The following is a 14,607-nucleotide window of genomic DNA, read 5'->3' on the forward strand; positions in this document are numbered from 1 at the left end:
TGAAGTCCAAAGCAGAATATTAGGGTTTTAAAAGGCAAGAGGAAGCAACATGGAAGAGACAGAGAGGAGACGAGTGGGCATTAAAAATAAACTTGACCAATGTTACGGAGGAGATCCAAAATTCCCTTCTGGGAAGAAGGGCCTGGCAGACATGCCTCTAGCATGTCACTATTTGCATCTTATTACTCTTGTAGAAATCACAAGATGAAGCCTAAAACATAAGATACAACTCACAACTCAAACTATCTTTTAAAAAGTCAACTCCTCCATGATGCTCTGAAAATAAGTTTTCATTTGTATTTTCTACACCACTTACGAGAACATAGAGCATTATAATGATGCACCAGTACAAACTGAAGTGGCCTCCTCATTCTCTGTTCTTTTTAGAACTCCGTTTTCAAAGTCCCTTCACAGATATCCTTTCCCTTAAATTTTCACAAGTCTGAGGAAGACATTATTTTTATTATGCCCGTTTCTTTCCTAGAGTGAAGGACTTGAGGCCCAGCTTCATCACTACAAATGGCGTACGTATGAATCCACTAGAGCCGAAATTTAATTTAACAAGATCGGAAACAAAACCCAAAAAAATATTAACAAAGACAACTGAAGGATCATCGGCTGGTAGGTTTTTAAATACCTCACTCTCCGAGCCCTTCCCTATACAACACCACCCAAACCCATTTAAAGCTGTATCCAAAAGAGCTGCTATGATAAAAACTCAAAACAAAACAAAAGGACATGAATTCATCGCTTTTACTTTATGCAGTCAAAATGTAAATATATCAGTGTTCCTAAGAACTTGATTACAACCTATTAATCTGATGACAAATCACTGTTAGTAACTCTGAGTTAAAAAAAAAACCAAAACTCTTCAATGTATTTATTTTCCTTTTTTATGAAAGGTAAGAACAGTAATTAGAACTACTCAGCATCTTCTACCTCACCCGAGCACAGCCACGACCTAAATCTTAAGGGTATCAACTCATTTTGAACAAAACCACTCTTCAGGGGTATGCGAATGACTTCATTTCAACCAGTGAAGATACCCTATTTCCAAATGTAATCATCTTCCAGGCACATAGCATACTTCATTTTTAGGAAACACACAAGTTCATACATGGTCACAGAAGATTCTCAGATTCCTATATGTATGAGAATCATAAAACTAGTAACTAAACAGATGTCACCTCAAAGTCATTGTCTTGGAAGGCTTACTTATATTACACCATGGTGAGCAAAAGCATAAAACTATGAAAAACAAAACCATAATGTCTGTATTTACTATTCTTCATAAGAGTCATAGTTCTTATAAAATGCTACTCAACAATTAAATTCAGTTTATCAAGGATTTAAAAATGATTTGCTTCTATTTGATAAATAACTTAAAAATGTTGGTAAAAATTGTTACAAAAGTAAAAGGATACTTGAATTAAGAGTGTTTGCCATCCTCTCCCTCTTTTTGGGGGGGGTTTGTTTTTATTGAAATATAGCTGATTTACAGTACAAACAGTTCCATCTTTCTTTTTATCGTTCCATAGAGGTATATTTCAGTTAAGTCAGTTTACTCGCTGGTGCTTTCAAAGACTTTAAAGTTCACCGAGGAGATTAGTAATATTGTATTTACACACAGAGTGAAGAACAAAAAAAGATAAGCAGGCAGAGTAATCTGAATTTAACTAGTTCCATCCTTTATTTGTTAATATAAGCATCACATGATATTTGTTTTGCAAATCAAATGATACATATACTTTGAAAAAAGTGGAAGCATGCTTACAGACTACCTGGACTGCAGAGGAACAAAGATTTCTCACAAGGGACACTAGCATGAGAGAATTTTAGAGCGGGGAGGAATTTTCCCCCAAGTCTTTTATAACTCCATTGGAAGTATGGGCTCCTGAAAGCCACCCACAACAAACCCAGCCAGTGGAAGCAGAGATACTATTAGTCATCGTCTATGCTGAATGTAAAATGAACATTTTGGGTTCACTTAAGCATACCAATTTAAATTGGAAAGTGTTAAAAATCTGTTTCTGAGGTGTAATCTGGCATTGCCACATAAAATACATCTGGGGAGGGTTTGCAAATAAATATCCTTAGACGTTTATGACAGGATCCTCCTAAAACTTTTTGGATCAAGGCAGTATTTTCACTCCAGTAGAATCTGTCTAAGCCAAACTTTCAACAAAACCTTTGGCCTATTACTTTTGTCAGTGGTGGATTCTTAATGCTGCATAAACCTCAATATAAAAAACTATTTTATTTGAGATTTAGGAGAAAGTGGCTAAAAATGAGGACTACTAGGCCTTAAGACAAATAACTTTCACTTATGCAAATTCTAAGCCATTTGAAAAATTATAGAGCTATCTAGGAAGTTCAGGGCAAATACAACCAAGAGACTCTGATGTGGAGCCAGAAGTAATCTCTCTCCCCACTCACTTATCTAGAACCTTCCTGCCCAAACTGTGGTGCACAGGCCGAATGCATCATAACACCTGGAGCTTGCTAGAAATGCAGACTATTGGGGCCTGCCCCAAATCTACTGAATCAAAATCTGTATTTCAACAAGACCTCCACAGAGGATCTGCATGCAATTAGAGTGTGAGAAGCAGTGATCTAGAAATTGCTGATGCAGGGAGGCTGTTCACACTGTTTACTGTGGTATCTCCAGTACAAGAACAATACCTGGCCTACAGTGGACACTCAATAAATATTTGCTTAGTAAATCCATATGTGAACACTTTTTATAGTACTTTCTACTCTGTACTGTGGTTTTAAATATAAAATTGTAACTGCACAAAACTTGCAAGTTCCCTCAGGGTATAGATGCTGTCTTCATTTCTGAAGCTGCTGTGTGCCTCCCAGTGCATGCACATATCACTCAATAAATATTTTATCAATTATAGCTTTCAGATATTCAATACAGGAATATGTTATTACTGTTAGATATTAGCTATTATTTTGCTTTAACACAAAGCTTTGGAAAAAATAAGTTAAAATCAATATGTAATTCCTAAATTCACCCATTTGGCTTTGATTTTAAATACACTACAGAGAATTCACCCAAGGAACCAAAATAGTAATGGAAAACATTATATATGGCCAACTCCTAATTCCACATGGTACCAGAGAGCAGGGATGGCATGGATGGTTGAAATCCAAAATTGATTCCAAAACCTCATGTTATATAATAGCCTCAAAGTCTTTTCTTACCAAATCTCACACCAGAGCTGCTGTAAGTTTCAGAAATGTCATTTTTTAGTTTTAGTTTCCTTCTCGATTCCACATACCAATAGGACAGGCCCAGAAATAGTGAAATGGCCAAAGCCATCAAAAGGGAAAGACTGTGACAGAGAGATCTACATAATAAACAAAGTGATTAGTCCTCAAATAACCAGATATCAACACAAAAATCTAGAGCTATCTGTACCATTTGTAAAAGAGGTAACTGTAAGACATAATCAGATATGTTAATAGCATAGATGTATCACTAGCAAGGCCATTCCAAAATAAAACTCAAAATAATGAGATATTCAGAGTCAAAATTATTGCTGGTTCTCTCAGTCCATATAATAAAGTCAGGATACTAAAGGAAGGACTCCCTTCCCAATAAAGAATGCTTTGTTTCTCTTCAATTAGCCGAATTAGATTGTCCTTTATGCCTTTTTTTTTTTTTTTTTTTGGCTTCAGAGAAGCCAGAGTTTCAAGTTAAGTCACCAGATATGTGACTGACCCCATACATATTATACTCATATGGAATATCCTATATGTATAGGCACCCCTCCCAACACACACACTCTGTCATGTTTTTGTTTTCCCAAGAGTATAGTTGACAATGGTGATAGCAGAGTGTGTAATTAGTTTTCATTGTTCCCCTGACAGCTATAGTTCCATACAAGACCCTTTCCTTTTTATGTTGTAAATGCTATGGAAAAAATACACTAATAACAGGCATTTAATTATGGGTCCAGCAACCATAGTGGGCACATTGCCAAAAGAGAAGGGAACCTCTGAGACAGCAAAAACATATATTTGCAGGGGAGGAAAAAAAACAACAACATATATTTGTTCTTCGGTTGCATTCACGTGCAAAATAGTGATGACAGGCATATGATGGAAAATTTTTAAATTGTTCCCTGAGTCTCTATCAACAGTAAATATAAAATGATATACCAATACTAAAACCAAGAATACTACCATATCTATACTCAAATATTAATAAGAATAAAAGCATTGCTTATTAATAAAGGAAATACTCTTCAGAATAGCTTTGTTTTGATACTATCAGTAAAGAGTACAGGATTCAGTTTCAAATTTTGCTTTTTGCTTTGCTTTTAACAGAATTATATTAGCACTTGTGAAATCAAATATCTGGGTGCTCCATTCCTTGAGGCTTACTTTAATTTGTTCTATACAGTATTTAAGATAAAGCATCCCCCCAGTTGCTGTCATGGCGGACACCAGATCTGTCACTGAGGTCTTTTCTCGCCTGATTAATTAGTAATTGGGAGACACATTTTGGCAGCTTTCATTTCCCTATTATTTTCTCCAGTTTGACACAAAACCCTGTCAGAAGCACCACTATTTGAACTGTACCCCTCTTAGTGCTGGGTCACTAAATTTTAATAAATGGAGCCCCCGCCAGAAAACTACTGAAATAGGCATAAAAGTTTATTGAGGCAGTAAGAGTAAACAAATATATGAAGAAACACTGAATGCCACAGTATCTAAAACATTAATGGTCTGTCTGAACCCAAGGGTTACTGGCAAGACTACAGAACAGAAAGTAAAAGAAAAGGCCTTTAATAAAACCACCCTTTCATCTGTCTTTAAAATACATATATTAGTTAAATTAAGTAGACCAACACTTTGGTGCTACAGAGCCATACATCTGAGCCTCCTCCGTTATCCCAGCCGGATGAATAAATTTATTGGGAGGCAAAGGCTGACAGTGGCTACAGGAATACAGAACCCATCCGGAAGTCACAAAAGCTGTCTGAGCCAAACAAAGAAACATTTTTCAAAAAAGGTAAGGGAAGGAACTTAAAACTGAAGCTAAAAAGACTGATACTTCAGAGACCTGCAAATAGCTACAGAATCAGTCTCAGGTTCTCCATCTCAAAGTGTCAGTCACTTCAAAACAGCATCCTGCTACCACGGTGGCTCAGGACACTTGTGTGCCATGGCAGTGGCCATGCTGTGTGGGTCAGAGGTCACAGCTTCCACATTCCGACATCTGTCTGTATTTTCTTGCCCTGAAACAATAGAAGGGGAACCAGGCTCATTTGCTCTCACTTTGTTTAACCTAATTGTTAAACAAAAAGGAACATTTCCCCATATTTAGAATAGTTTTCCTTTTCTTTCCATCCCCATTTGTTTCCATAAAATGAGATACTATAAAAACTTAACCAAGAGGTTAAGCCCCCTATACATTCTTACAGTTCAGTAAATACGACAAAGTCATATATCCCACTGGTCTCTATGGAACATGAAACATCAAGTGTCATGTCTACCACCATCAAAATCTAGATCACAACTCGCATTATAATTATCCAACCAAAAGAAGCCTGGACTTGATTTTATTCAAACCACAAAATTGCATTTTAACATGACAAAATATGCTCCTTATATGTATTTTCACAATAAGAAGCAAGAGCTAAATGTTAACTGTACTCTCTACATAAATAAATAAGTCACTAATAAGACTCAGAATGAACACTCTGACAGCTTAGAAGCAACAAGAAAAAACAAAACTTTTTGTTAGTCCATTTAAAACAAAAAGGTCACTTTCGACACTCAGTTATTCTAGTCTTCTCCATCAGCCAAAAAACAACAACAAAAAATGGATGATGGATATCAGACGAAAGTTTTTCAGTACAAAAACTGTCAACTTATACCTGGACTTCAATAAGAAGTCCATGAGATGTATACCCGTTCTTAAAACATGCATTTTATTTATTGCCTTTATATTGCATCTGCAATCACCAAAAATCCTACTTCTAATGAACTGAGGCAATCTGTGACATAAGTAGTTTTCAATCTGTGCCCAGTTTAATCAGACTGACTGAGTCAGGTTACTTTGAAATTAATCTTAAGGAAGTTCTGTTTTTACTGCAGTTCATGGGAATAATGTTCCCAGACATCATCAAACAGATGCAGTAGCAAGAAGTTTAGTATAAATTTTTGGTAAACTTTACTAGGCCACATGTTCTTCCAAATGTATCCAAAAATACAAAACGTGGTGGAAAATACAGCAGACTCAGTTGATACATTCTCACATTTTAATAACAAATATGAGTTTACTTCCAATATAATTTTCTATGAGAACCCATAAGAATGGTTTAGAAATGAGAGAGTGAACACCTATATTTCAGGGACAAAAGGGCTCTGATTTCATATAATGTTTCTGAAAGCACCCCAAATGTTTCATTTTTAAAGATACCTATATTTTTATCAGTACCTCTTACTAGAGAAAGATTCTTGGTACCGCTGAACATTTGGGGGAAAAAAATGTTGGCTGACATAAAAAGGACTACTTGGAATAATTAAAAAATAAAAATAAAAAAAGGAAATCAGGATGGGGAAGGTGACCATAGTGGCTATTAATATATTTCTTTGAAATTAATAATAAACTATAAGCTTCAAGAGAAAAATACATATGTAAACATGGTACAGCCCAACATTTAACGTTAAAATATATCTGGGCTTAAAATGTATTATTACTAAATTAAACCATCCTTTTTTTTCCAACTAAACATAAGAAGATAACATTTTAAAGAGCTCACAAAAAACTTGATAGAGCTTTAAATGTAGAGCCCTACCAAAATTATTATCAAGTGGTTTAGTCCTTTTCTATCGTCCATATTCATTTCCAGACCATTTTCATGAAAGAAATAAAATCGGTCTTAAAACAAGATGGCTGCTTCTAAGAAGAAGAAAAAAAAAAAAAAAAAAAAACCCGCTGATTTAACCGAAAGCCAAAAACCTAGCCTTTCTAAATCAGGGAACAAAAACTTAGTTATATTTTTTTCTACTCTCCAAACATGTATTCACGCATTTCCACATGGACACCTACAGATTACACTGTGCAGTTATTTAAAATTATTAATAGCAATTTTTTAAAAAGGTTTAATTTTTGTGTGCCAATTACATAATTGTCCAAAGCATAAACACAGAGGTATCACATGACCAAAATTCCCACTTATACTTCATAGCAGAATCATGATCATCAGTCATGGAAATCAGGTCACTTGATAAGGAATGATAGGAATAATAGTGATGTATTTTTACATCTCTTAAAGAATGCCATCCCAAAATGTCTGGTGATATCCTGCTATAAACACAATAACTGTATGGTACTTTTCAAAGTAAATACCCTAGGAACTTAGTTGTTAGGAGTCTCTCCTTGAATCGTACTTTGCTGACCTTCCCTGAAGCAAATGGCAGATTAATTCTATGACATACATTATAAATATTAAAAGCATCCTCTTACATTTTGAAATAATTTTTAAATAGATTTTCTTAAAAATCACTCAAAACTATTTTTATTTCTCACTTGAGTGGAAAATAAGACCTGACAGTAACATTTTCTTCCACCTGTCAACTGTCAATTGTATGAAGGATGTTTCTAAAGATGACAAAGGTTTATTTTTCCTTATTGAAAATGATAGAATTCTACCTCAATGAAAGCTGAGGTAACCATCACTGTGGTATACTCTGTCTCTCAGCAACTAGCTAACTTAAGTAGGAGTTTCCACTACCTTAAAATAATGTTTTTATTGAAATCTTTGGCTGTTGGAAAACTATACTCAGAAGCCTCAAAACCAAGAGTTTATATCCACACACATTTCAGATTGCAAAACAGTGCACAGATTTCAGTAGTTTCCAATAAATCCTTCAAAGGACAACAAGGAGTATAGATTATCAAGGATACTAAGATACAGGGAACTTTTTTTCATTCACCATCAAACTATGCATAATAATTATAGTACCAAAAAACCCCACATTATTACTTCGATATTTTGAACTAAGTGGTTCTCTTGTCTTTGCGCTGCCTTGTTTATGACTGACTAAAGTTTGAAGACATAAATGCAGACAAATTTAAGAGGAAATAGATCTTCTAGTCGTGAGTAATATCCCATTCAGAAACACTGGAAGTTCAAATTAATCACAAGAAACTTTTCTACCAAACAGCTCAGGATATAGGTTGAGAAGCAAATGAAAATATAAATCTAATAATATAAATCAGGTATTTAAAAGAGACAGTAATGTATGGATGTTTAGCTGTCTAAGACCACCATCATAAGACAAATTACTAAAACTGAATATTAACACCTCATTTCTTATACTACTCTTAGAGGTTTTTATACCTGAACATGAAGGTGTTATCCTTCAAATGATCAAAAGGCAATTTTTTCTCAGTTCGGAAGACTTATCCTGTCTGAATATCCTGGGTAAGTGGTAGGGGCCTTCCTCACTGTACTTAGGGACATACAGTCTTCCTTTTCAACAAGAATATTTCTGATCAAAGCTGCTATTTTAATAGTTTGTATACTATTTCTGAAAAGAATATTGATAATGTGGAGTCTGTCAACACAGACTGGTTCATTACTAAAAATAAATATAGACTTTAAAATCCTTTTTGCTACTGAAAGTTATTCAGAACAAATACAAAAATGAAAAGTCTTGAATGGCATCTTTTTAAAAAGCAGATCATTTATATTGGGAAAAAAAACACTAAACAATAGATAAATGCTACCCACATATATAATTCTGTTCTTAACATTTCTTATGTTTTGCTCATTTTATATTTTAATGTATTCTCTTTCTCAGAGTTACATTCTTTTAGCATATACTTCTCCCCAGCTTGTGAAGGCCAGGACTCCTGAAGGACTAATTGTATTCATTCATTTTCTTGGCCCAGCATGAAGCTGGTAGCTTGCTTGGTTCATAGCAACAGGGGAGAAAAGAAGGCGCTCATCGTTATCTGTCCCTATCCAACAGGAAATCAGGCCAGTGGACAGAATGCAACGTAATGCCTGTTCAGAAGGCATCTTGCAAGATTAAATGGCAAGAAATTCACAAGGTTAATTTGCCCCAAACAACTAAGGGCTCCTTCCAAACCTGATCCTCCGCCTTCAAAGGTGGAAGCCTCCACAGCTAATGATTATCAGCCAGAACACACGTGGCAACAAGATATTCCTTCGGTGAGCCAATGGTTTAGTTAATACCACTAAAATCAACTAACAGGGAGTAATGAACAACTGAAGGCTCTCTCTGGTTCTTTTAATCACAGGGAGTTTATTGACCTTGGTATCATGCTGGAAATGCCAAACTAGACTGTACAGCCAAGCGTGCCTCAAATAGCACTGATGTTCCAGTTACCTAAAAAACAAAAGACAGTTGACTATTTCTGAAAGCATGTTTTGAATATATAACATAATGCATAAAATGGATAGAACAATTGTCTCAATAGTTAATTTTGCTTTCAAACTCTTTTGGAAAAGTGGACAAAAACAAAAAGCATATTTGTCTTATAATAATTTGTAAAGTAAAAAAAAAAGGGGGGGAGAGGGAAAGGATTCACTTCAGGTCTCCTACAAATGGGTCAGAGTAAAAACATGTGATATAAATCTCTGTCATACTGCTTCATTTTTATACAGATGTCCACATAAATTCTGATATAAATATAAAAATAATAAAATTACCCAATTATATCTAATAAAGTGATACACCACATTGAAGCTCAGAGTTAATAAAGTTAAAAGATTCTAAATAATATTTTACTTGAAGAACTTTTATGTTTCTAACATATAAAATAGTATTTAAACATTTAAAATTTTGAAAATAAAGTTAATCCTTTACAAGTTTGGTGATAAAATTCATTCAAAACCAGGATCAACTTTCCATCTTTCCTCAAAACAAAATCTTAGATTTAAATCAAACTGATTTCATTTATGTGTCGGTGGAAAAGGCACAGTGCTGGGACACTGGTCGACATATAATAAAACGTTGATGGCTCAGATTTTGAAAAATAAAACCAGTTTTATTTTGAAAGGCAAAGAAATAGCCGAGGGATTATGATTAGGAAATAAAATGTTACTAGCTCTCTCTACTTCGCTGCATACATATGATCTGTAAGCCAGATAGGTTTTGGAGTACTGACAGAGAATTCACATCACTTTCACAACTCCAAGATTACATGTTAACAAAACTAAATGGTGTCAATTACCTGCTACTCTAACATGAAATGTTTAATTTACAGGTCCCTACAAGAATTTTAAAAGTCCAAAGAAAACATACGATTAGGTTAAAATTTAGTGTATCCCAGGTGAATTACAGAGATATTTTTTCCCATCAAAGTATAACACTTTAAATTAGTGATACTCAGAACCTAACAGAAGCAAAGCACTAAGTGAGGAGAATCAGTATTCTTAAAAGTATGCTGGTATTATTTCACTATTCCATCAATAAACGCCAACCAGTAGGAGACATGTTTAATTATCCTATCATCATTTTGGCAACTGGTCAAAAGAAACCAATAACTTTTCAATATACACACAATATTTAAAAGAATATTCTCATTGGAAGCACCAAACTGTTTATAGCACTCTTCAGATTAAGAGGCATGTTCTTATATGGAGTCATCTCTATCTTTATAAGCGTAGCTGCTACAGGAGAATGTAAATAAAGTTTTATTACTGAAAGTCTCTTTAAAAGTTACTTAAAAGCTTTTTACATTCTTAAAGAAATTAAAGACAAATAGTTATATTCTCCATGATTTGGAATTTCATTACTCAAAGTTACTTAGTACCATGCTGATTCAGAATTCAGCATAACATTAACAGGATCACTCTATTACTCTCACTATTTAGGTGAAATGTAGACAACTTTCTAGATTTTTAAAATATGGACGATGCATTTAGGCAAATGTTATCATATATTTCTAATCAGATTGATAGTTCTCAGTGGCTATTTCAGAGATTTGTGCCAATTCAAAACATAAAATCAGTTTTTGGCCCGCCACCCAATAAATACTAGCAACTAAAAAGTTATCAGCATTTGAAAATTGAATATCCCCTTTCCAGAAGCGAATACCTAGGATGATAGATTCTAACAGTAAGACTATCTGATCAAGCACTTTTAATATTTTTTTTCCTCTGTTAATCTAGATCTATGGATGCTTGTGGTAGCAATGGAGTCAATTACGAAAACAATAAACTCAATAAACTCAATAAGCTCAAAACAATAAACTCCTAGGATTACACAAGTTACAATATAAGATATTTAAACCCTGTGATCAAGATGTAATACTTAATTTCTAATTGTATTTAAACATAGTTTCAAATTTAAGTCCATTAGTATAGGCTAAAATATATTTACTTCATTTTACCAAAGTATCCCTTATTATCAGCTTAAGTGTCTACCGAACTTTTCTTATCTAAGAAAAAAATATTTTTTAAATGTATGGAAGTTACAATTAAAGTTTTCAGCTTTTTTCCAAAGGATTAAATCTTCTGATCTTATTAGTTTAGCCAATCCTAAAAAATTGGATTTGTATAAAATCAGAAGGCACGGCATGGTTACTTTCCAAAACGATAACATTATTATTGAAAATAAATTAAAATAAATGTAAAATGTAAAATGAATTTATAAAATTTAGTAAACCCCTGCAAATTTTCTAAAATGTTTCTTCACTATCTTATGAGATAAACTGTGTTTATTTTAAGTTAGTTATTTTGCACTGGCTCTTTTTAAATTACATCCAAGCTGAATTATCTTAATACATCAAAAAAAAAAAAAAAACACAACACCATCTTCTTCAACATTTCCGAGGTAAGTCTGCCTATCAGTCCCTACTTTTACAATTATGTTATTTTTTTAAATAAGTTTTACTGTGACAACATATGAAGATAAATGTACCCACAAACCCCTAAGAATACTAAAGTTAGACATGAATCTCTTGGGCAGGGGGTACATCATTCTTTCTTTTGAACATTATGAAAATGACAATGATCAAATAAAAAGGAATTTCCACAAGCCTCAAATTAGAATACTGACTTGAGAATACCCTTGGTGTTTTAAAATTCTACAGATTAACTTTGTCTGGGCAGGTTCAAAGCCACCATGGCATCCTGAGCAGAGTTTTCTACAGGCAGGGCAAATCTATTAAAAAACATGACCTGTGACAAAAATCAATGTGCTAATCTCAAACCAAACAACAGTATCAAAAGCATAAAACAGAGATAACCTAAGATAAAATGTCCTCAAACTAACTCAGACTAGCTTGACAGGTTAAGAAGGAGGGGTACGTGGGGGTGCTTCTGATTCCTTCTGTTTTAGCCTAGGATGACTGGAACACCCAAGTATCCAAATAAATTAACACTATGGGGAAAAGATCACACTGTGAAGTTTGGAGTGGGAAAGAAGACAACTAAGCACAAAATGCCCCACATTCAACTCACCAATTTCACTGCTGTTTTATTTAATAAGGCGCTGAAGTTTAGAAATATAAATTCCTCTATTTCATATATGCTGTTTAATAAAGCCCAGGGGGGAATAAAACCAACCAACATAATGAGACTTGCTTTTAACACCATCACAACTGGAAAGCTTGCTCTATTTGTCTTGTCAGCTTTAATAAAAGGCTGGCAGGATGGCTTCTCTTTCTTTTTCTACTAGTGGTAAGTGGCATGTCAAAGAAGAAATAGCTTCCCATCCCACCACCCACCTCCATGAGGCTTTTTTTTTTTTTAACCAAACTTTCAGGGATGTCTCCACTTCTGCCAGGCGGTTTAATTTAGGATTTGGGCTACCTGGGTGTAACTATCTTTCCTGAAGTAGCAGGAGGTGGGGGACTCTCGGCCACCGGTAGACCGCTTATGGGGAAATCTGCCCATCTTCATCTGAGCTGACATTACTTCAAGCGAGGAATCCCTCCCATGTCTGCATAAGGGGGGAAGGCGGGAGGCCGACGGACAAGGCCGCCGGGAGGTAGGAAGAACCGGAGGCGCCAGCCAGCCCCCTCTCCCCATGCGCGCTGGGCGCTCAGCAACCAAAAACTATCCCCTCGACCTCCCGCCTCTCTCCTCCCAACTTCCACTCCAGCCCAAGGGAAAACCTGGGATTTTAGGTGTAACCGATGCTATTTCCCTCTTAGGCAGGCACCGAAACCAGCCCGCACCTGGAAGCTGGCCTCCGTCCCAGAGAGGCAGAGCATTATGGGCCCAGCGAGGCCGACTGCTGCCCACAGGCCGGGGAGAAAGTAGGGCTCGGAGCTGCTCTGGATCCGGAGAGGTTCGCCCGGCACTCAGGACAGCCCTCACCCCTCCCCACTTCTAGAATCCCCGAGCAAGGGACGTCTGCTGGTGGCCAGGGTCCAGCAGGCGCGCTAGGGCGCGCCCGGGCGCCCACCTCTAGCCTCCCGCGTACCCGGCAGGCTTCGGGGATGCCCACAAAACGGTTCCAGGTAATTGCGCGTGTTCCTCCGGCTGCACACCGCCAGGCCGTGGACTAAGAGCTCCCACCTCCCGTCTCCGCCAACTCCAGCAGCTCGCTCCGCACAAATGACGTAACCCGGCATTAGATCAAACTTTCTGGCACCTTGAGCCCATGGGGGGTGAGGAGGTGGGAGAATCCTCTCCACTGCCAGGCGCGCCGGGCCAACAGTGGCCCAGGGGCCAGATGATTGCCTTGCAGTTAAAGAGGAAAATAAAAGCCTAAAGCTTCCGCTCCCCAACCCCCCTCTCATCCCCCAGCCCGTGCGCTCTCTGAACAAACCGAGAAAGGGAAGAAAAATTAAAAAAACAAAACAAAACAAAAAAAAACTTTAGGGATGTTTGGAAGGTTCTGCCTGCAGTCCCCCTGTGCACCCACGATCCACGCGGGAACTCTTGGTGGCTCGTACCCGAGGCTCCCAGTGCCCAGGCGCTACGCCCGGATCGAGATGCTGGCCGGCTTGCCCCGGTGAGGAAGCGGAGAAGTCTCGACTCCCCAGCTCCCGCCTTTTCCGAGTCTCCCCGCGCTCTGCAGAGGCAGCGGGTCTGGGCAGCCCCGGGGACTCCCAGGGACTCCCGGCGTCTCTGAGGCAGCTTAACAAAGAGAGGCGCGACGGGTGCGCTTCCTGTGGGCTCCTCGAAAGCCATCAGCGCCCGGGCGACGCAGGCTCCGAGAGTGCGCGCCGCCTGCAGCTGGTGCGCGCGGGTCCCCGCCGCCACCGCCGCTCTTCCGCAGGGCGCCGAGGCCCGAGTATCCCCGGCTCTGCGCTCCCTCTATTACCTTACCTGGGGTTGCTGCTGTTCCAGTAGACGGCGTAGCGGTCGGCGACGGCCTTGGAGCCTGGGTCCTGGCTGAACACACACATCCAGAGCACCAGAAACACCAGCGTCAACATCTCCACGTGCAACATCACGCCTGGCCAGCGGCGGAGCCCCCGACAAGCCACTCCGGGGAAAGAGCAGGGATCCGGAGGGAGGGAGGGAAGGGGAGAAAGAGAGCAGGAGCCAAATAAATATGAATAAATAAGAATGAAGAGTGGCGAGAAAAGAAAGAGGCGCACACCAAGCTGGGGAGGGGAAGGAGAACGAGAAGACGGTGGAGGTGGGGGGGGAG

At 37.7% G+C, this 14,607-nt stretch overlaps 1 protein-coding gene across 1 annotated transcript in view; it reads right to left on the bottom strand.

Moving 5' to 3' along the window:
• The window catches only part of EFNA5 (ephrin A5), a 270,615-nt gene extending 256,211 nt beyond the window's left edge, over positions 1–14,404 (bottom strand). Inside the window, exon 1 of the mRNA XM_047072681.1 lies at positions 14,280–14,404. Within this exon, the coding sequence (XP_046928637.1) occupies positions 14,280–14,404 (125 nt within the window). The remainder of the gene's footprint in view (positions 1–14,279) is intronic.
• Positions 14,405–14,607: the final 203 nt, after the last annotated feature.

Source organism: Lynx rufus, unplaced genomic scaffold, assembly GCF_022079265.1.
Source record: "Lynx rufus isolate CCGP_SWC_20201006 ecotype Redwood Valley unplaced genomic scaffold, mLynRuf1.p SCAF_1, whole genome shotgun sequence".
Classification (NCBI taxonomy): domain Eukaryota; kingdom Metazoa; phylum Chordata; class Mammalia; order Carnivora; family Felidae; genus Lynx; species Lynx rufus.